Source organism: Piliocolobus tephrosceles, chromosome 2, assembly GCF_002776525.5.
Source record: "Piliocolobus tephrosceles isolate RC106 chromosome 2, ASM277652v3, whole genome shotgun sequence".
In the NCBI taxonomy this organism is placed as follows: Eukaryota; Metazoa; Chordata; class Mammalia; order Primates; family Cercopithecidae; genus Piliocolobus; species Piliocolobus tephrosceles.
Window position 1 is genome coordinate 29,644,897 of NC_045435.1, and position 23,273 is coordinate 29,668,169.

At 40.5% G+C, this 23,273-nt stretch overlaps 1 protein-coding gene across 3 annotated transcripts in view; it reads left to right on the forward strand.

Annotated features, from left to right (window-relative positions):
* The first annotated feature begins 4,508 nt into the window (after window positions 1-4,508).
* SIDT1 (SID1 transmembrane family member 1) overlaps window positions 4,509-23,273 on the forward strand; it is a 94,291-nt gene continuing 75,526 nt past the window's right edge. For 2 of the 3 annotated variants that reach the window (XM_023213430.1, XM_023213432.1), the window contains exon 1: window positions 4,509-5,449. In XM_023213430.1, the coding sequence (XP_023069198.1) occupies window positions 5,228-5,449 (222 nt within the window). In that variant the 5' untranslated portion in view covers window positions 4,509-5,227. The remainder of the gene's footprint in view (window positions 5,450-23,273) is intronic. The other variant, XM_023213433.1, reaches the window with a different exon arrangement.

The window sequence follows — 23,273 nt, forward strand, 5'->3', positions numbered from 1 at the left end:
CGCAAGACTGTATCTTAAAAAAAAAAAACATGGTATTTTCTAGCAGTCTAGCCCCAACTCCAACTACCTCATTTAGTTACATATCTTGTTTGTTTCTTTATTCACATGATTGAATTAAGGTCCAATCAACTTTTTTTGGAAATGTTTCACGTATGTCTTTTTTGAAACTTTGATCTACTTTACTGGTTTTTGTCTTTTGTTTTGGGATTTTTTTTTTTGACTCTTAGGCTTATTGTAGAGAGAGAAATCCTACAGGTCTCTTCCTGCATAGTTCAATCAGTCTTTGCTATCTGGTATCTGATGTTTCAGCCAACATATGCACAAATTGATACAGGTCAGGTACTCCTGGGTCATAGGCACCCCCCAAAATTCCAAATTATTCTACGACTATTTGCTCTTCTTTTTGGATTTAGGGAAATCTTCAGTGACAGCTCTTAATTCATCTTGGGTCCAAGGTGTAAATTCTAGAGTTGCCTACATACCTAGCTCATGGAAGGGATGCATCCTTAGAAGCAAATGGCATGTTGAGTTTTAAGAGGACTGTTGGGGAAGACGGTGGTCTGCATGAGAGGAAGGCAAGGAAGTAGCTACAGAAAAAGAAAGATCAAAAAAAAGGGGGGAAGAAGGAAAACTGAACATAGAGTGATAACTGGAAACCAAGAAGGAGTAGGATTTACCAAGGAAATAATTCTACTTTGTTGTTGTTTAAGTCATCAGATTGCTCATTTGCTTTAACCAAAGAATCTTATAGTGAAGCAATTTTAGAACTGAGTTTCATTTGTAGACTTTTGCATACCAACTCAAAAATTATCCATTACATCTGATAAATCATTTTCTCTTTCTTTTCTAAGGGGTTTCTCTTATAATTGTTTAAGTCCAGTGTTTCCCAGCATGGCCACTGATGGCCCAAATCATCTTTGGTGAAATTATGCCATTTAGAGAGGAGGGCACTATAATTAGAATTGAAATAATTGTACATATAAGAAAAAGGAGTTTTTCCTGTAGGAGTGGAAAAATCTGACTTAAATGACCCCATAAGGGCTGGCAACAGTTAAAAGTGAAGCTTGTGTACTTTGCATCTTGAGCCCCCAACCTTGATGATGAGCTGCCTGTAAATGCACACCTGGCAACCTGTCTCCCCAGGCAAGTGTAACACCAGAGAGAATGCTCTCTTTGGATCAAAACCAAATTCTCAGAACAAAAATCTAGATGAGAGGATAATTGTACTTAGTTTTATTGGTAATCCACAGCAAAGTTTGTCCAAATGAATGCCAGTCAAATGAAAACCACATTGGTCTGGGAGGCCAGCTCAAATTAAAGGTTTATAGGGCCTATGCCTGTGTTCTATTCTATGGCAACACTTTCAGACAGCACAATGCAAAACAGAAGCAGAAAAGAAAGAAAACAGGTATGAAAAGGAATGGCCTCACTTCACCAAAGATGCCAATCAAACGGAAACTGATAACAAATGCTAGGTACCAAAGTGAGACTAGGTAACCAAAGAATGCAAAATCAAAGATCAGAATTCAGAACCAGTGCTCACCCAATGTGTCAATGCAGACTCAACAAACTGTGTGCAGTGAGGCACAAGAAGCTTTGGTGGGTACTGCACCTGGCAGAGAACTGGGATCCATGGTAACATACAGTGCAGACAGTATCTCTGTGGAAACTTCAAGAAAACTACAGAAACAAGTGAAGATCACACAAATGAAAACAAAAAGAGGCTAATTATTCAGAGCTTGCTCTAGCAAGGGAGTTGGCCACCATCACTTCTGCCTGGTAGAGACTCAAAGGCAGGCAGGGGAGTGAGAAAACTACATAGTGATAAAAGGGGAAGGTTTTCAGGCATGCTCTGACTGGATCTTGCTGTTGGAAGCTGGAGGCCGGCTAATAGGAGCAGGGCATTTTGTGGTTTGGGAAGCATATTTGACTTTCTCTGATTGATCCTAAGTTGGAAGCAGGGGCAAAAATTTGGGAAATTCACTCATTGACCAAGCCCTAATTCTTTTGGGCCATTTGCTGCAGCAATTGTAGTTTGACTTGTTGGACTGGTTGCTGCTGAGGTTGTGGTTTGGTTTCCTCAGCTGATTGCTGCAGAAATTGTGGGTCAGTGTTGTATTGCTATTTATGGTCTGGCCATTGCCCACTGGCACATTTAGTCTCTCACAGTAGAATCCTAACATCATAGATATTAGGGGAAAAAACTACCTTTAAAATCAAAACAATTGAACTCATGGAGAAAGAGAGTAGAATGGTTACCAGAAGCTGGGAAGGGTAACGGGAGAGTTGGGGCAGGGAGGTGCGAATGGTTAATGGATACCAAAAAATGGAATGAATAAAGTGTAGTATTTAATTGCACAACAGGCTATAGTCAATAATAATTTAATTGTAAATTTAAAAATCACTCAAATAGTATAATTGGATTGTTTGTAACATTACGGATAAATGCTTGAGGTGATGGATATCTCATTTTCCATGATGTGATTATTATGCATGGCATGCCTGTACCAAAATATCTCATATACTCCATACATATATACACCTACTATGTACCCACAAAAATTTAAAATAAAATTCCTTTAAAAAATAAAGAAAAAAGACATCTACCTAATGGACCATATTTTATTTTTTAGCTATTGAACTAGCAGTCACACCATAACAGTATTTGTTCATTCAACACTTTAAACTTTTTAATGAACTTTCAAATACATCATTCCCTCTTTTATCTTTACAACAACCTTGTGATCCTGAGAGGTTAATTACTTGAGGTCACTGAATGAATTTTGGCTAGAATAAGGATTAGATAATATTACAGACTGACTTGTAATATATAACTCAAATTGTTAGGTATAATCACATACAAATGGCTTTAAAATAAATATTTTGTATTTCATGCTATGATGAAGGATCTGTTCCAATTGCTTCTGATTTAGTTGCTTAAAGTTGAGATAAAATCTTGAAGGAAGGGTCATAACACCATTCAAATACCTACAAGTCTGCCATGTGGAAGAAGTATTAGGTTTATTTCTATGACTCCAGAGGGCAGAACTAGTACAAGTGAGTGGGAAGAGAGGCAGATTTCAACAAAGAATATGAAATATCTTTCTAATAATGAGACACTTGCCCCCAAAAGAAGGTGTTGCCTTGTGAAAGAACCAGTTCTTCATCTCTTATAGTGTTTGAAAAGAACTGCATAATAGAACTCCATAATCCAAGAGACTCCTTCCTGGAACTGGTCACACCAGCTAACCTCCAGGACATTCATAGATTTCAAGTTTATGAAATGTCATTGAACTTTGAAAAGAGGCATAGATATTTTGAATACAGCAGTTTAAAGTCATTCAAATTATGGATGAAATTATTTTGTTGTGCTCCTCAAAAACAGCGAGTTCTATTTGAAGTTTTACCCCCAGACTCTCCTTTGAATTAGTATTTTTGCCCATATACCCATACCTTTTCAAGAAATTTCGTTCTTTCCTTCCTTCCTTCCTCCCTTCCTTGCTTCCTTCCTTTTGAGATAGGGTCCTGCTTTGTCATCCAAGCTGGGGTGCAGTGGGGTGATCATGGCTCATTGCAGCCTCGACCTCCCAGGCTCAAGCAATCCTCCCAACTCAACCTCCCAAGTAGCTAGGATTACAGGCATGCACCACCATGCCCAGCTATTGTTATATTTTTTGTAGAGATGGGGTTTCATCATATTGCCCAGACTTGTCATGAACTCATGGCTCAAGCTAGCCTGCCTCCCGCCTCAGCCTCCCAAAGTGCTGGGATTACAGGCAGGAGCCACTACACCTGCCAAAAACATCTAAAACTTTAAAACTGAAAATTGTCCTAATACAGAGTCTACTAACTTAATCTTCCATTAGCATTGTTTTCTGATTTCACAGAAGACTTTACAGCAAATGTATTGCATTCATTCTTGATGTTTTAAGAAATTAAAGGAAGTAGACAAGGCAAAAACAAAAACAAATCCATCTCTTTAAAGATGGTAAGTACTAGGATTTTAATCTGTAGTCTTAAATTTTTGAACAAGATCTTTTCTTTCTCAGTGGCTTCTTTTTAAATGGTCCTTCAGGTTGAACGCAATTACATTCTTTTCTACTACACAAGTCATGAAGCTGAAATAAAACAGTGAGTTCTCTTCCACACCTAAATTGTGATTGTTGAATGTTCTGCAAGGTCTTCTGATGAACCCATTCTCACCCTGCTCCTTACCTGCCTCTTTAACTCTTTAAATCGAATCCCCTAATTTTTATCAGAAAAGTATTTCCTTTTTATCATAGGCTGTGGTTTCTGCCTTAAAAAAAAACAATTCTGGGGATTCTCCTGGAATCTGTAAGAAGTCATTGCAATGGTAAAGTAGGCAAGAGGCTGGGGTGGAAAGAAATGCCTTCTGCATAAATCTAGTTAGTCTGAGTCGTTTTTTGACAACTTCCGGGACCAGACTTCAGGCAGTGCTGGAAATTGTTCTCTTTACCATATCTTTTTTTTTTTTTTTCTGTACATATTTACATACATACACATATGGTGAGGGAGAGAACGTGATGACGTGAGACTCTCCTTGGAGAGTAGGAGGTAATAAAGAAATAAAACAGGTGTCTGAGGAGACGTTCTATTAGAGAGGGGAGAATAGAGAGTAATTATCGTTCAGACAGGCAAGAGTTCTCTGCAGGTAGCAGCCTGGGAAAGCGAACTCGCGCACCCTCTTGGGGGACGGGCTCTTTTGCTTTCTATTTCTTCTCCTGCAGCCAGGGTGCACGCGTATTTGAAACAGACCGAATTTCCTCCTCGATGTGGGGTCGGGTTGACTTTTCGAGACTAGCGGATATTTCTTTTTAATGACTCCAATGCCTTTTGTTATTGCTGTTATTGAGGTTGAGGGAGAAGAGATCGGTCTAAATTCTGGCTGGGTAAGTGGGGGGATTCTCGGCGATGAGAAAGGGGGGACCTAGAAGCCGGAGGGAAATCAGCAGCCCCCTCATCTCCACTTCTCCAGTCCCCCTACTCTTCACCCGTGACCTCCCGTGGAGACCCCAGGAGGCAGCATCAATATTTGATCGAGCCTTCGTCAGCACGCTGCCAGCCCTGGCCGGCTGGGCTCGCCAGTCATTGCCCGCTCGGCGCTGAGGCAGACGCCCGGCCCTGCACCGGGATTTGGAAGGACCCTCTCTGCGCTCGCCCCCTCCCCAGGGTGGCTCTGCTTCCGAGCCTGGGCGCGGTGCCCACCATGCGCGGCTGCCCGCGGCTCGCGCTGCTCTGCGCGCTGCCCTGGCTCCTGCTGGCGGCGTCGCCCGGGCACCCGGCGAAATCCCCAGGGCAGCCCCCGGCACCGCGCCGCGACCCCCTCGACCCTGCCAGGGGCGCCGATTTCGATCATGTCTACAGCGGGGTGGTGAACCTCAGCACCGAGAACATCTACTCTTTCAACTACACCAGCCAGCCCGGCCAGGTAAGACACTCACTCCCCTCACTTGACTCCTAGAACTTAGCAGATCTCAGAGCTCCGTCGCTGCTTTGGAGTCCCCTGGGAATTGACCTTGGGAGACCTAGGGGACCGGGGGACGTTTGTTCCCTTTCTCCTCCGAAGCAATCACTGCCCTGCCCGAGCTGCCGCAACGCGCTTCGGGGTCAACTCTGCTTCGCCTCGCGCCTCCCCTGGCCTGGTCACAGGCATTTCTGGGCTTTGCAGAGGCACCAGTTCCCCGCACCGTCTGCGGGTCCTGGCGCCCTGCTGGGCCTTTCTCCAGAAAGTCCTGATTTCTAGGGTTACGGGGTGTAGTGTGGAGTGCGCAGAAGGACGGCACCTCGGTTCTTAATCCCCTGCAGGGAAGAAACCTAATTTCAAGCGGGCGATTCAGCCAGACCCTTCTATTTCATAGCGCATGGAGAGGGAGAACTGCTCAGAATCTAAAATGGAAATTGTGTGACAATGGACGGAAGCTGCAGAACCTCTATGCATTCAACAGTCACTTCCTGCGTTTTTGTACCATTGTCACACATATGTGCTTCAGAGACGCCAGAAGACCCTGCAGGCAAAGACGTGAGAACTGCAGCCATCGGCTGATCCATTCACGTTTTGATTTTAAATACGGATGGATAATTGTGTGAAAGTTCTAGACCTAATTTTGACAAGAGTTGAGGGAAGATAAGGAGGGAAAAATGTTCCAGTGACTATCCCTTTGACATACATACTCTGATTATATAATGTAAGGAGATGTATATAGTTCATTTCTTTCCTCTAGTGTTGTACCTCTGGAGCACTGGGCGGGTGGGGGGCGGGGGGAGAGAGAGAGAGCCTCCCCAGTGTACCAACCTCTGGATCTTCTTCCCATATAAATATGTTTATGTATCCCTTACTATACCAGCATCCCCTACCCTCTAGGGAAATTCCAGAACTAGATGATTGGGATACCATGATATGCCTCCCTCTCTGATTCTCAATCCAGATCAGAACTAGAAAACCTCATCACTTCCCAAAGTGAGGGTGGTTTGTATTGAGCAGGGGGTCCAATGTGCCTGACACTGCTCCCAGACATCTTCCAGCTGTGTGTAGCCAGAAAGTGCCCTGAGTGTCCCATCTCCAGTGCGGCACCAAATCCTATGGCACTGTCACCATGGCAGCACAGCTCTCACCCTGCTCTGTCCTCCAGTAACCTTCAGGTTATGTGTTCTGTAGTGAGCAGAGTGGCTGTGTGTAGAGCCATTCCATGGTATTCAAGGGAGAGGCTGCAGTTTTTGTTTCCCAAACCCCACATACCCAACCTCTTTCTATCTAGGTTGAGAGTACCCATGGACTGGCTGACATGTTGCACATTAGGTGTGTTCCTAGTCCTGTGATTGGCTGGGAGCAGAAAAAAGTCTGAAAACTCCATGATCTCTGGAGTAAAGTCTCAGCTTCCCCCTAAATCATTGGTAAGAAAACTCAAATTACATGTGCTAAGTAAACCCTGACATCAGGCTTTGGTATTTCTTGCAGTTCTGCATAGAGATAGAGCATCTGGTTTTGAACTGCTGCTTTTACATTGTTCCCTTAGTGTTGTGTGAGTTTTGAGATCACCTGGTTGACTTCCCTAGTAAACCTTGAGATATTGAGGGCAGGGGCAAAGTCATGTTCATCTCTGTACTCCAGGACCTAGCACAGTGAATGACACGTAAGAGCCAGGCACAATGGCTCACACCTGTAATCCCAGCACTCTGGAGGACAAGGTGGGAGGATTGCTTGAGACCAGGAGTTCAAGATCAGCCTGGACAACATAATGAGACCTTCTCTCTACAAAAAAAATTTAAAAATTAGCTGAGTGTGATGGCACATAAGCCTGTAGCCCCAGCTACTTATGGGGTGGAGGCAGGAGGATTGCTTGAGCCCAGGAATTTGAGGCTGCAGTGAGCTGAGCTCTTGCCACTGTACTCCCACCTGGGACAGAGTGATACCCTGTTTTTTAAAAAATGGTTTGTTTGTTTTTGTTTTTTGAAAGGAAAAAGAGGCTTATAAAAAACATTTAGTTTTTTCCAAAAATGAACAAATAAGTGAATAAAGGGTTATTAGCTGAGGCTAAGTAAAATGAAATGTATACTGTCTTCAATTTAATAGTCTGGAAAATGTGAGATCATTTCAGATAAAAACATAAAAACAATTTTCTTTTATAAAACAAACGGTTTTTATAAAAACACATTTTAAAAATTGTTCTATTATGCCCTATTTGTCTCTGTGTGTTAACATGTCCTTTATTTTACCAAACAGTTTTTAAAATATTTTTGAATGACACAGTAAAAGGTTGACAACCCAAGCAGTCCCTAGAATTTTTTTCTTCTTCTTCTTTTTTTTTTTTTTTTTGAGATGGAGTCTCGCTCTGTTGCCCAGGCTGGGGTGCAGTGGCCGGATCTCAGCTCACTGCAAGCTCCGCCTCCCGGGTTCACACCATTCTCCTGCCTCAGCCTCCCGAGTGGCTGGGACTACAGGCACCTGCCACCTCGCCTGGCTAGTTTTTTATATTTTTTAGTAGAGACGGGGTTTCAGCGGGTTAGCCAGGATGGTCTCGATCTCCTGACCTCGTGATCCGCCCGTCTCGGCCTCCCAAAGTGCTGGGATTACAGGCTTGAGCCACCGCGCCCGGCCTAGAATTTTTATTAAAATATTACTAGTCTGAGAAATACAAAGTTGGGAACCATGGGAACAGGAGATAACAAAAATTTCGATTATTTTAGTGCCAGTATTCACAATATAAGCCAGATGTCCTCAAATATTACAGCCTTCTGGGACCAGTCTTTAATATGCAAATGCGGTGGTGGAGCCCTCAAGCCACTTATTGTGGGAAATTAACCTTCTCTCCTACCAGCCAGTATTCCTGTTGCTTTCTCCAGAGAAGATATTTTCTTGATTTGTCTGTCCAAACCATTACTCTCAGTTCCTACTTTCTTCTTGGTTCTTTTTGTCCTGTGTTAGATATCAGCAGCCCCTTCTTGCAGGAATACAAGGCTGTTGGATGTAGCAGAATTTTACTGAAGGTTTGGAATAACATAGAGGAATGACATCACAGCACAAGATAGGCCATACTGTTTCGACAATTTACCACCAGGGGGATTTCAAGATAGCGATGCTCTCTTTCAGGCGCTGGTTTGTCACTATGTTCTTGGCCATCCCCTCACACCCCCTCAAATGCTGGCCCCCACCCACTAAATTTTTGTTACCCTCCCATGTTGTGCAATTTTTGCCATCATTGCTTATCCCACACTCACTAAGAGGCTCTGTTAAATAGCAATGTATGACCCCAGACCTATGCTCTTTAGACAGAAGCTTGGACATGACTGTTTTCCCTTTAACCTGAACAAAGTCTTGATAAGATAAGTCTTTCTACCCCGCAGGGTCATTGCCCACCTCCCCTCTTCAGTGCAACAAATAATTTGGTTTAGGAAAAAAAAGGTCTAGTTTTTGAGCTTTAATCTTTGTTTTCCTTTTTCTTCAAGCCATTGTTGCTTGCCATTATTTTTCCTGTGCCTTAGAGGTGAAAGTCTATTCTAAGTTCAGGCTTAAAGACAGGAAGCTGTTGTGGGAGCCATTGCTCCTAATCTTTCCTGTCAGCCACTGCATCTCCCATACCAAACTGTCCCAGAGAACTATTCAGCCAAGCTTGTGTCATACTAATTAGCGGAACTCAGCACCAGGAAAAGTCTCATATGCCTTCCAGGCATAGGGTAATGTAAATATGGAGTTGCCTTTAAAAAAATCGCTTAGAGAATGGAGTGACTGCTTTAAATAAGAATGATAAAATAATAATTGGAGGTGCGAGTTAGGCAAGATCATGATTCATTTCATTTCTCTGGAAGGAGGTGTCTGGAGACTCACTTTAAGAGGAGGAGGGCTATACTGTGCAAACAGGGTGTTCTATAACCACAGGGCTCAGCCAGGCTAGAAGGAAACTACCTTGTTGGGAAAGTTGCCAGCGATATGTTTGACTGGGACAGAAGGCACAATGCAGATTTACTGGGAAATGAGAATACCCTTGTAGAGACAGGTGGCAGCAACAATCAGATGTTTCTATTTGAGCTAGATGGTGATAAGAAACCCTTAAATAAAATCTAACCACCGGGCAACAGGCTGTCTTCTCTGAGGTTTTCCCGTAAGAATTTAGTTTGCCATAGATTTTTTAATTTGAAATATTTCCCTGGAAGTATTTCTTTTGTCTTATTTATTAACTGGGGCATTTATCTTTTAATGACATATACTTTTCCACGCCCAAGGAACAACCCTCAGCTTTATTAATATAAACCAGTGGTTGTACACGCAGAACAAGTTAAACCAGTCTCTTGGATCCAGATTCAAAAAGCCTACCCAGTCCTTAAGAACAATGAAATGTTCATGTGGACACTCCAGTGGTAACTTCTAGCTATATGCATTACTAATTACATGGAAGAATTTAGAACTTTGATATGATGGCTTGAGTTCTCCCTGTCTCGTATAGGAATGCTTACTCTTTATGTACTGAGGCCAAGAAGCCTCCCCTGCTATCCTCCTATGTCCTTTTGCTGAACTGCACTAGTGCTCATTGGAGGAAAGACTCATCTCATTAGCACATTATCTGAATGATTGGACTGTCTCCGTCCACCTAGGCGGATATAACAGACCACCATCGGCAAATCTCATGTCTGGTCATGGCCTGCTTCCTGGTTTGTAGACAAGCTCCTTCTTTCTGTGTCCTCACATGGCCAAAAGAGCAAAGAGAGAAGAATAGTCTTTCATGTGTCTTCCTCCATTTTTTTTTTTTTTTTTTTTTTTTTTGAGACAGACTCTTACTCTGTCACCCAGGCTGGAGTGCAGTGGTACGATCTCAGCTCACTGCAATCCCTGCCTCCCAGATTCAAGTGATTCTAGTGCCTCAGCCTTCAGAGTAGCTGGGATTACAAGCATGCACTACCACACCCAGCTCATTTTTATATTTTTAGTAGAGACAGGGTTACTCCATGTTGACCAGGCTGGTCTCAAACTCCTGACCTCAGGTGATCTAACCACCTTGGCCTCCCAAAGTGCTTGAATTACAGGCATGAGCCACTGTGCCTGGCCTCATGCTTCTTCTTATAAGAGCAGCAATCCCTCCATGAATGCTCTTGTGACCCAATTACTTTCCAAAGGCCCTATTTTCAAATCCATCATATTGGGGATTAAGTTTCAACATGTGAATTTTGGTGGGAACACAAACATTCAATCTGTAGCAATCACCTCCTACATTTTTCTCAGAGACTCTGAAAACAGGGCATCAGTGTGTCATGGGTTGTTTAGGAGATAACATTACTCCAGTTATGGCTCTGATGTTATGGAGGAGCTGCCTTCTGCCTACCCAGACTTGACAATCAGGTGCTAAGTTGTGTGACGGATTCTGTAAGTCTGTGCTGTCCAATGGCTATTGAGCACTTGAAATGTGACTAGTCTGAATGGAAATGTGCTGTTAAACGTAGAATACATACCAGATATTGAAGACCATACAACAAAAATAATAGTAAATGTGTCGTTAGTATTTGTATGTTGTGTTTAAATAATATTTTTGATATATTAAATTAACTATAGTCATAACATTAACTTTACCTGTTTCTCTTTGCCATTTTAATGTAGTTACCAGAAAATTTTCAAACACATATGCGGCTCACATTTTATTTTTATTGAACAGCAGTTCTCCAAGTACTATAAGATTTAAGAGAGGACATACCTCCCACACATAGCTTTGTTGGAGGAAATGAGACTTGAGAAGGTTATGATAGGTAAGCAAAATTTTGGTTGGCAGAAAGAAAGGGGAAAGGCATTTCAGATATGGAAAAATATATCCAATTTATGTTTTGGCAAGACTACATCGAAGGTGATGTGGTATATTTCTTCCAGAAAGCACATAATGTCTGATTGTGTCTTTTTTTTTTAGTGGTAGCCATCATTGATCATCATTGTCCAGTTCCATGAATTCATTAGGAACAGCAAGATAATGATATTTTAATTCTATTACTTGTTTTTCATTTTATGAGCTGGAATACTTCTATAACGGGAAACTTCACCTTGTTGGCTATTTGGTTACCTTGAGCTACTGTTTGTAAAGAAAAAATGAAATAAATGTCTTATTCTTTACCTTTACCATTTTTTAAAATAATGAGTTGGTCTCCTAATAGCCTATAATGATGATCAAAGAGATTTTATTTAGCATAATCATGAGCTTATGCATTTGAACATATCTGATACATTTTATTCCAATACAGTTATTATCCTTATTTAAGTTTAAATTGTTCATCTTTGGCCAGCAAAAGGCAATTCAAGTTGGCTCCTGAATTCTTTTGGTAAAACCCAATTGCTCTTTGACAGCCTCCTTGCTTTCTGGTATGAAGTTATTCCTTTCCCAACCTGCAACCAGTCATTTCTGCAGGAAGGTCCAAGGCTATTCCTTGGAGCGATAGAGCTTTTAGAGACCACAGTTTGGGAACTAGGGGCCCTTATTAGGAATGGATTGGTAACCTTTATCTAAGCCTTTTCAGTGGGCATGCTAAGAAATAGATCATAAGTTTACACTATTACTTCCAATTCAAATTCAGAAATATAGGGTTTTTACTTAACTTCATCCACATGGAAGATATTACATCCACATCTTCTGTCTTTCATGCCAAAAATCCTAGTTCTCAACTAGATCAACTTAGTTACTATCTTAGTGTGTTTTTATTCTTTTGAGGCTGGGTAATTTATAAGGAATAAAAGGGTTACTTGGGGAGGCCAAGGCGGATGGATTTCCTGAGGTCAGGAGTTTGAGACCATCCTGGCCAAAATGGTGAAACCCCATCTCAACTAAAAATACAAAAAAAGTAGCCAGACGTTGTGGCCCATGCCTGTAATCCCAGCTAATTAGGAGGCTGAGGCAGGAGAATCACCTGAACCTGGGAAGTGGAGGTTGCAGTAAGCTGACATCACACCATCGCATAATCCCTTTCATAATTAAGAAGTCATTTGTGGGCCAGGTGCGGTAGTTCATGCCTGTAATCCCAGCACTTTGGGAGGCCAAGGCAGGCAGATCCAGCTGAGGTCAGGAGTTCGAGACCAGCCTGACCAACATGGCAAAACCCTGTCTCTACTAAAAATACAAAAATTAGGCAGGCATGGTGGAGGGCATCTGTAATCCCAGCTACTCAGGAGGCTGAGGCAGGAGAGTTGCTTGAACCCGGGAGGCGGAGGTTGCAGTGAGCTGATGTTGCGTCATTGCACTCTAGCCTGGGCGACAGAGCGACTCCGTCTCAAAAACAAAAAAAAGGAAGTCATTGTGAAGCAATACTTGATACTACGTAAGTACTGTGTGCCTCATCAAACTTTCAACAACTACTTTTAGCATCCATTGATTATTCCTGCCTGAATTAGATATTACTATGATGGTTTCCAACTTGCGATCTTCTAATTCATTGTTCCTTCTATGTTTATCAGTTAATATTCTACTGTAAGAAAGAAATTTTTCTTCTCTCATTTATTTATTTACTTATTTTTTTTTATTTGTATCAGCATGGGCATATAAATTCTTATTTGATCCAATTATTGCTTTCATTTACATTAAAATCTTGTTATAAACAACCTATCATTCTAAGTATTTTATATTGTGGGTATATATTAAGAATCTCTCTCTCACGCTAACACAGAAAGCAGGTTTCCTCTCTCCTCTCCCCATCACCAGCAAAATGATATTTCAATGGCTTTTAAGGAATCACAAGGAAAGATGACATGATCGGTTGTCATCCAGTCATCTTTTCGGTTCCATCATCCAGATTTTCTGTTGGATCACATGCAGATCTGCCCCTAGACCATTTAATAAGTTCACTAATTCTCAGTTTTGAATTTGCAGTTAAAGAGATAAGTACATAATTTCTTTTTCATGAGAAAATGAAAGCCTGAATAGTGAAACAAATTATATCAGTGATACCTAAGGCAAGGACTCCTGAGTGCCTGATTTTAGGACCACAATTTTACCCAAGTCATGGACTGTTGAATTCTCATTTTTTATAGTATAAGTTCTCATTAGTGGTTTCCAAAATATGATAAACCTTGCATTATTTCTGGGTAGTAAGATTGCAGGAGATTTGAATGCTCTTTTCTGAACTTTTATGTATTTTCCAAATATTTTACGGTAAACGCATTTTACTTTTACGTAGGCAAGGAAAACAAACAACTAAGAGGCAGAGCAGCACTAGGGAAGAGCATGGGATGGAGTACCAGGAGACATGTGTGTTTATCCCTTTACCTGGGGACCTTCAGCAAACCCTTTTCTCCCCCTGAGATTTATTTTCCCCACTGATAAGATGAGAGGATTGCATTTTTAACCTTTATTGAAGCATTAAGAGTCATTGTTCCACCATGTGTCAGACTGTAATTTTTTTCTTAACTATAGACAAGTAGAATAAGCTTCTTGCCAAAAAGAACATTTCTAACTGTTTGTCTCATAAAAAGAAGCAAATGAAAATTTTACTGTTTCTTTAAAACTGCTTTTTTTTTCCTCTTCCTTTTTAGAAGATTCCCATAGGGTTCTTCACTTCTTGAAAGTGATTTTGTTTTGTTTCCATCCATTCCTGCCGCATGTGCTGAACTTGTATTTCAGTTTCCTTTTTTCCCTGGCTGGCATTCCTGCTGAGTACCATGTCAATAAGATTGCTATCATGTTGAGTTTGGCTTTTTGGTTGTCATTTTGTTTTACTGTTTTACTGATGCTATGGTCCTTTCTGGGATATTTTAAGCATCTGACACAATGTCTAGAAATTTTCAGCCCTTCTTCCTTTCTTACTTTTGGTTTCAACTTGTTAGTTGAAGTATCTTCTATGTCATTTATTTCTCTCTGTGGACTTGAATCTAAAAGACCAAGAGACTTGGTCTTGAAGATACTTGTGATACCTTGAAACCTCTTTGTTGCTGGAAGATACCAGCATTTCTTTCTTCTTTTCAAATAGAAATAACCACACAGTATTCATGTTACCATCTGTTGCCATGCAGTACCTAAGAGTAAGTTAACCAGCTCTTCCTACATTGTTTAACTTTGGAGCTAACAGAAATTTCATGTCAACACACCAAGGTGGTGCACTAATGATTCAAAAGCACAACTAAGAAGCTATTTGCAACTGGTCCTCACTATGCTTTCTGCTTATTTGAAAAGGAAAATATCAAGCATATCATGGATCTGCCAGGTGATATAATCTAATCAGTCTTTTCTATTTCACCCACACATAAAAACCAACCTCACAAATAGCTAGAAGAGCTGATTTTGAATGTTCCCAACACAAAGATGTGATACATGTTTGAGGCAATGGATATGCTAATTAGCCTGATTTGGTCATTACACATTTCATTCATGTATCAAAATATCACACTATCCCCAGAAATACGTACAATTTTTATGTGTCAATTAAAAATAATAATAAAAGCAAAAACCTTCTTTATAAAAAAGAGAGCGCTCCATTCCTGTAGAGGAATGTTCTTATTCATATGTGAAGGCTAAAAAAGTTGCTCTCATAGAGGGAAAATTAAAGCTCAGTGTTATACAGCAAATATAGGTTATATATTAAATGTTGTTAATAATAAAACTAATTAAAAATTATTTGTTGAAATAATTCCTTACTTTGAATTCTCATTCCCTCATTTTTTTTTTCTTTTTTTTGCTGTGACAATAATAAAGAAATTGATTTTGCCGTTAGAAAGAAGGACATGGAGATGCTGATTTTTGTATAAGATTGAACAGGGCATTTTTCAGCAAGTTGAACAAGAAGAGTGAAGTTGGTTTAAAGGTAGCTTATGTTGAAAAGTGTGTCCAGTGCTCGCTTCGGCAGCACATATACTAAAATTGGAAAAGTGTGTCCAGAGAAAGTTGAATATACACCTTCTTTCCTGATAAGAAAGCTATTTACAATTCACCTCCCTGGCACAGCTCCCAAGAACCAGGAAATTTTCTCCCTATTTGGACCACTGAAAAGCATTTTAGGAGCTATTTCTCAAATCATAACTTTAAGAAACTTTCTTTTGGACCTAGCCTTCTACAGTTGGTCTCAAGGCTGGCCAGGGGTGCTAATACGTAATTATGAATAGTAAAGTACGATTAATTTAAAGGCGAAGATCACCTATATTTTGATTAAACTCTAAGCATTTGAATAAAAAACTTTATTTCTTAAATTGTGGCAAAATTAAAGTTTATCATGAAGTAATATGTTGTCCTGAGTAAAAGCATTCTCTGGTTGCGTGGGGTACTTAGAGTTGATACCTTGGACCTTCAAGAGCATAAATACAAATTTGCCCTCTCTCTGCCTAACCCAGGATCCTAAAGTATTTTGACTTGGTTTACTTCCTTATTGATACCTTCTCTCCACCCCACCCCCATAAAATTTCCCTCATTATTAACATCTTGCATTATTGTGGTACACTAATATTGAACCAATATGTATTTATTATTAACTAAAATCTGTATTTTACATTGGGGTTCACTCTTGGTGTTGCATAGTTCTGTGATTTTTGAGAAATACATAAAGTTGTGTATCCATCATTATGATACTGTACAGGATAGTTTCACCCCCTGAAAATAGTCTGTGTTCCACTAATTCATCCTTTATTCCCTTCTCTTGAACCCCAGGCAACCACTGGTTTTGTTTTATTTTTACTGTCTCTCTAGTTTTGCCTTTTCCAGAATGTCACGTAGTTGTGAAGGAGTTCAGAACATGCCACTCCACAATATGCTACTCTGGCATATTGACTATTCTGAGTTAAAAATACTTGAAAAACAACAGATGCAAGAAGGTCACTCTGACCTTCATTCTGTTTCTTAAAAGCAGGAAATGTAATTCATGTGAAAGATACTCTCTATATTAAAAGGAAAGTAACATTCTCATCATTGAGGGTGGGAAGTTGAGAAAGAAGGTCCTCTGTACAAATGTTATTAGACGAACACTTATCTTCCTGGCCACTTCTCCCTGCCATTAACTACCTTAGCCCAAACCCCTTTGCCTTGTCACGTTTTTACAATTTACTACTCTTTGTCTAATTCAATATATAAGTATTCAAATCTAACCGTGCTTTGGGTCTTCATTTCCTCATGAGGGTGTCCGTGTCACACACACAAAAAAGCTTATATTAACTTTGTATGGTTTTCTTCTGTTGATCTATCTTAGGCCAATGTAATTTTCAGGCCCAGCCAGAACCCTAAGAAGGCAGAAGTTGGAATTATACAACTTGTAGCTTTTTCATACTTGCTTCTTTTACATAGGAAAATGTAAAACATTAAGGTTCCTCCATGTCTTTTTATGGCTTGATGCCTCATTTCTTTCTAATGCTGAATAATATTTCATTGTCTGGATATACCACAGTGTGTTTATCCATTCCTCTATTAAAGGACATCTTGGTTGCTATCAATTTTTGGCAATTATGAAGAAAGCTGCTATAAAATGTGTGTGTGGGTTTTTGTGTGGCCATAAATTTTCAACTCATTTGGGTAAATACCTAGGTGTATGATTGCTGGACTATGTAGTAAGACTACGTTTAGCTTTGTAAGAAAGTGTCAAACTGTCTTTCTTCTAAAATGGCTGTATCATTTTGAATTACCACCAGCAATGAATGAGAGTTCCTGTTGCTCCACAACCTCATCAGCATTTGGTGTTACCAGAATTTTGTCTTTTAGCCATTCTAATAAGTGTATATGGCATCTCATTGCTGCTTTGCAATTCCCTTTAATTGCAAATCCCAATGTTGTTGAGCATATTTTCATATGCTTGTTTACCATCTATATATCTTCTCTGGTAAGGTGTCTGTTTAGATCTTTTGCCTATTTTTAAATTTGGTTGTTTTATTCATTATTGTTGAGAAGAGTTCTTTGTAGATTTTGGATACCAGTCCTTTATCAGATAAATACTTTACAAATATTTTCTCCCTGTCTGAGCCTTGCCTTTTCATTTTCTTAGTAGTATCTTACACAGGTCATTTTTAATTTAATAAACTATCATATTAATTTTTTTCATGGATCATGCTTTTGGTGCTGTATATAAAAAGCTGTCACCAAATCAAAACTCACCTCGATTTTTCTCCTATGCTATCTTTTGGAAGTTTTATAATTTTTCATTTTACACTTAGACATAATCCATTTTGCGTTAATTTTTGTGAAAGTTATGAGGTCTCTGTCTAGATGGATTTTTCTTTTTTTGTATATGCTGTCCAGTTGTTTTAGCATCATTTGTTGAAAATATCTCCCTATATTTTTAGCATTACACTATTGTGTACATGTTTACAATTATGCTTTGCCTTGGTGCAAAGACTTGGAAGCAGCCCCACACCTGGTGCTCTGTGTTCTTATCACCATTCCCAACCTTCCCTTCTGCTGCCAGCATTGCTAAACTCTACCACTCTCTTACCACTCCCTTTCCCTATGTATCTATGTCTCTCTGCTTCTATCCTTTTTGTCTTTCAAATTTCTTATGAATAGGGTCAGCCCATCAAGATTCTCCCTCTTTTCTGGATAATATCCTGTGGTTGTTTGAGGCTTTGCTAATGGCAAGCATATTCTATTTTCTTAGATTAGAGGTAAATTTTCTTTTTTACTTTCTGATTCAGAGCCATAACAAATAATCTCAGTTGCTAGAGGGCTGATCTCCCAATTATCAAGGTTTTGCCATAGAGTTCCAGTGGTAGAAATCTGTCTTCCAGTGGTGGAAGATGAAGAAGACATGTGCCTTGGGCAGTCTGTATATAATTGTATTGATGTCATGTTTCATCATTTCCTTTATCCAAGTCAATGAGCTTATCTTTGTCAACTGTCTTTAGCTACAGAAATATAACTGGGCTTGCATTTGAGACTTCTTTTCTGGATTTTTTCGTCCATAGCTAAAAGAAACATATAAAAATCCTTTGAACCATACGAAAGAGGTAGCTATATTTTAAGAATTCAAAAGACCTTAAAAAATTTTTTTTAAGTTTTTTCCTTGAAGTTTTATTTTGTTCCTTTTTAAACTTTTATTTTAAGTTCATGGGTATATGTGCAGGTTTGTTGTATAGGTAAACTTGCGTCATGGGGCTTTGTTGTACGATTATTTCATCACCCAGATTATTTTATCACTCAACTAAGCCTAGTACCCATTAGTTATTTTTCCTGATCCTCTCTCTCCTCCCATCCTCCACCCTCCAGTAGGCCCCAGTGTGTGTTGTTCCCATCTACGTGTCCATGTGTTCTCATCATTTAGATTCCACTTACAAGTGAGAGCATGTGGTATTTGGTTTTCTGTTCCTGTGTTAGTTTGTTAAGGATAATGGCCTCCACTCCATCCATGTCCCCGCAAAGGACATAATCTCATTCTATTTTATGGCTGCATAGTATTCCATGGTGCATATATACCACGTTTTCTTTATCCAATCTATAATTGATGGACATTTAGGTTGATTCCATGTCTTTGCTATTGTGAATGGTGCTGCAGTGAACATATGCATGGAGGTGCCTTTATAACAGAATGATTTACATTCCTTTGGACATATACCCAGTAATGTGGTTACTGGGTCAAATGGTATTTCTATTTTGAGGTTCAAAGTACATTTTAAATCTCCCAATCTCTTCCCATTTAACAAAGAAGAAAACTGAGAGTAAGTGATATAAATTACTTGCCCAAAATCATGTACTAGTTTGAAGCGTAACCAGGAATGTAATTCAAGTTCCTAAGGGTATTTCCTCAAGATATTTCTACTAAATCACAAGATGCGCCCACAAGAGCACATCAGCTATGCTTATCAACAACAAAAATAATTTTTGAATATCATATCATATTTTCACAGTCACGTCTTTTGATCATGCAATTTAAGACTATGTCTGACTCCCTTACAATTACTGAAAAGTGAAACGAGGTTTTTTATTATCATTTCCCCCCAATGAATTGTCCAGCCATCTGTTTGTGTACCAGGCAAGCTGGGTTGATACTAAGTAAAACTGTCAAGTTGTCAAATTTTCTTCAGTGTTTAAAAGAGCCACAGCCTCCCATGAACCATGATCTTACTCTGACTCCCTGTGGATCCCAAGGGGTAAGCTTTAGTTGTGTGTGTGTGTGTGTGTGTGTTTTATTTTCATCAATGCTGGGTTCCTTCTTTGTGTCAGGGACATGGCATCTTGGAGACCCGAGCAGTTGGCCTGTCTGTGACTTCAGGGAAGTGTTATTCCCGAGAACTGGTATTTCTGGGTCCCCACTAAGCGGCCACGAAGATAAGCCATGACGAACAGGACTAACTGACTGTTTCTCTCCCTCTAGATTTAACTGCCCTTTTGTGAACAAAGTGACTCACACCTATCTTCAATAACCCCCTACCCGGAGCCTATGTTATGGGCCAAAAAGTTAACACTTGAGTGTCCACGGTTGTATTTTCTTCTTTTCTCCTACATTCTAAAAAATACCCTGTATTTGCCTGGCCTTTCTCTCCATACCAGCTTTACCGGGGAGGAAGAATTATAGCTTTCTAAGAATCAGACAATGTTTATCTGGTTAACAAAGGGATAAACATTGGAGGATAAGGAGAGAGACAAACAGTGGTGAGATCTAGGTGTGCAATGAAGATTTGGGGAGGTTTGTAGACAGGGAGACTCTAAAATTGCTGTGAGGTGTGAGTGACATGGACAGAAAAGGAAAGAGGACATAGGTTCAGGCAGGGGTCTTAGCTACAAACAACAGAAATCAACTGGCAAATATAAACAGAAAAAGAATTCATTAAAAAGATACCCAGTAGCTCACAAACATAAGTTACTGGGCTCAGACAACATTTGGGGACCAAGGGAGACTACGCTGCAGGAAATTATAGCAGCAGTCATGCCACAGGAATGGTTTGCTTGGGGTTGTTCCCCCACACCACTGCCTACACTGCCACTACATACGGTCACCCCGGACCCTGCTGCTATGGACCTTATTGATATCACCATTGCCAATGAACTCGAAACTCTCTCTTCATTTTTGTGTCATTTACTCACAATTGAATGTACCAAATGGGCATATCCATCTACCCAAGCACAGGAGGTCCTGTATCCGGCCCCTTTGACATCCATAGGCAGCCTTGCGTCCCACAAAACTCACAGAGTGGGGTGGAGGAGGAGTGGCTCCTCCAGAACATGCAAGGGTTTTGGATGCTTGGTAACCCCATAACCAATCCCATCAAACGTCTTCATAGAGGGAGCTGAAGCTGGGGCATTTGTTAACAGCTTCCTGGGCCCAGACATAGGCAGGGACCAAGATGTGACAGGGGAAAAAGCTGGGGTGCTGCTGTCATCTACCTTCATCCATCAAAAGACGAACATCTCCTCTGAGTATCAGAGTGAATTCAAGTGGTATAGATCATCTCTACCACAATGTTCTTTCCACGATTAGAAATGGTTTTCTCTCTTAAACATGGCCTTACCTGAAGCCTCTTCTGCTTGTCTCAAGAGGTTGTCTTTGAAGAGGAAGATGTTTGCAGATGATTGGTTTTGCTCATTTAGAAAGCAGTTTCCTTTAGGTAACACTTATATCCTGACAAACACGTATTTAAAGTTATAAATGGCGCCAGTCTGGCAATAAATTCTATTATGAAAATAAAAGGCTGGTAAGTGTCAGATCATATCTCTTACAATCATAACAATAATTTTCTACTACTTTTCCATCTTCAGAGCATTAATTAAGTAGGCCCCAGAATAGTTCTAGAAGATACTTGCCCGCAATGTATAGAAATAAAATCTAGGGCATGGATGCTTGAGATCTGTCTCAAACCAGAAAAATAATTATTTTTCCTTTTCCAATCCCCTCACAGGAGTATGAGACCTAGCAAGAAGTAGAAAGAGACAGGAAAGATAAAGAGGAAAAAAGAAATCATGCATAGGAGATGAGCACACTCAGATACCTACGAGGAGGCTGAACCAACCCAGGCTGTTGGCTGCCTCCCAGGAGCCAAGCCTGGGGCTGTCTCAAGCCAGAGGGATGTCAGTGGGACTGAAAAACCAATGAAGCCGGCGCGGTGGCTCACGCCTGTAATCTCAGCACTTTGGGAGGCTGGATGGGTGGATCACCTGAGCCCAGGAGTTCAAGACCAACCTGGCCAACATGGTGAAACACCATCTCTACTAAAAATACAAAAAATTGGCCGGGCATGGTAGTGCATGCTGTCACCCCAGCTACCTGGGAGGTTGAGACAGGAGAATCGCTTGAACCCGGGAGGCAGAGGTTGTAGTGAGCTGAGATCGTGCCATTGAACTCCAGCCTGGCAACAAGAGTGAAACTCCATCTCTAAAAAAAAAAAAAAAAAAAAAAAAATGGAGTGAGAGGCAAAGGTTGCCCAGAATCTGTTAGATTCTTCAGAACATAATATCTTCACACCAGTTTCCATGAAAAATATCCAGGACAGTATTTCCCAAAGTACGTTCCATGGAACAACTGCTCTTTCGGATAGTCTCACTATTTATTGCATGTTAAAAGGGTCCCAAGTGTAAGGGAGCTTAATCATGTTTTGAATGCGCAATCTGAACCCCATTTGATATGGTTTGACTGTGTCTCCATCCAAATCTCATCTTGAATTGTAGCTCCCGTAATCCCCATGTGTCATGGGAGGGGACCGGTGGGAGGTGACTGAATCATGGGGATGGGTTTTTCCCATGCTGTTCCCATGATGGTGAATACGTCTCACAAGATCTAATGGCTTTATAAAGCAGTTCCCCTGTACACGCTCTCTTGCCTGCCGCCTTGCAAGATATGCCTTTGCTCCTCCTTTGCCTTCTGCCGTGACTGTGCGGCCTCCCCAGCCATGTGGAACTGTGAGTCCATTAAACCTCTTTTTCTTTATAAATTACCCAGTCTTGGGTATTTCTTCACAGCAGTATGAAAATGGACTAATACATCATTCTTATGTGTTCGGCGGAAATTCTCCATTTCCTAAGTATTAACTAGAGGTAGAACCCCTTTCATGACAGAAGATCAACACCAAGCACTTACTTTCTCATCCCCCCTCTTATTTTTACCCCCCACCAAGCTCAGGCATGGGCATGTAGCCAAGATGCTACCAATCAGATCTGCTTTCCCTAGACTTTGACTTGGGAACCAATGATACAGGAAAGCAGCTGTTCAGCAGCAACAGAGGCAACACTGAGTTTCCAGGGATGAGCATGGCAACATGGTGGCACTTAAAACCTTCCAAAGGCTTTCTTTAGTCCTTGGAATAAAGCCCCAACTGCCCCAATATGACTTATAGCACTTTTTGGGATTATAATAGCCCTTCATGCACCTCATGCTCCAGCCAAACTCATTTTCTCTTAATTCTTCAAATATGCTTCTCTTACCGTCTCTCTTCTCCTTCCTTATGTCTACTACACTGTAGCCTTTGTTTGGAAACTTATCTTGCTCTGCCCTCCCCCTCCTTTTCTGGTTAATTCCTACTCATCCTTTAGGAAAATATTCCCCCCAAAATCTATGTCATGCAATCCCACAGGAACTTGAATGTCAATATAATGGCTTGTTCACTGGCATCCTGTTCGCAAACCTCTGATGTCAAAGAGAAAAGTGCTACGTCTACACTGCTGATTAATGTATCTCCTGTGTCCAGAACAATGCTTCTCACAGGATAGGGAGTCAAACATTTATTGATTGAACAAAGTTCATCAGAAAGTAGCCAGAATCTGACTGTGCATTTTTCTGTATTCTTAGCCTGCCAATGATTATCCTTCTCTTCAATGTTTTTCTGTGTTTGTATTGAATTGAACATTTTAATATAAAATATAGATTATAAACCGAAGGATGAAGGCTTATATGGCTATATT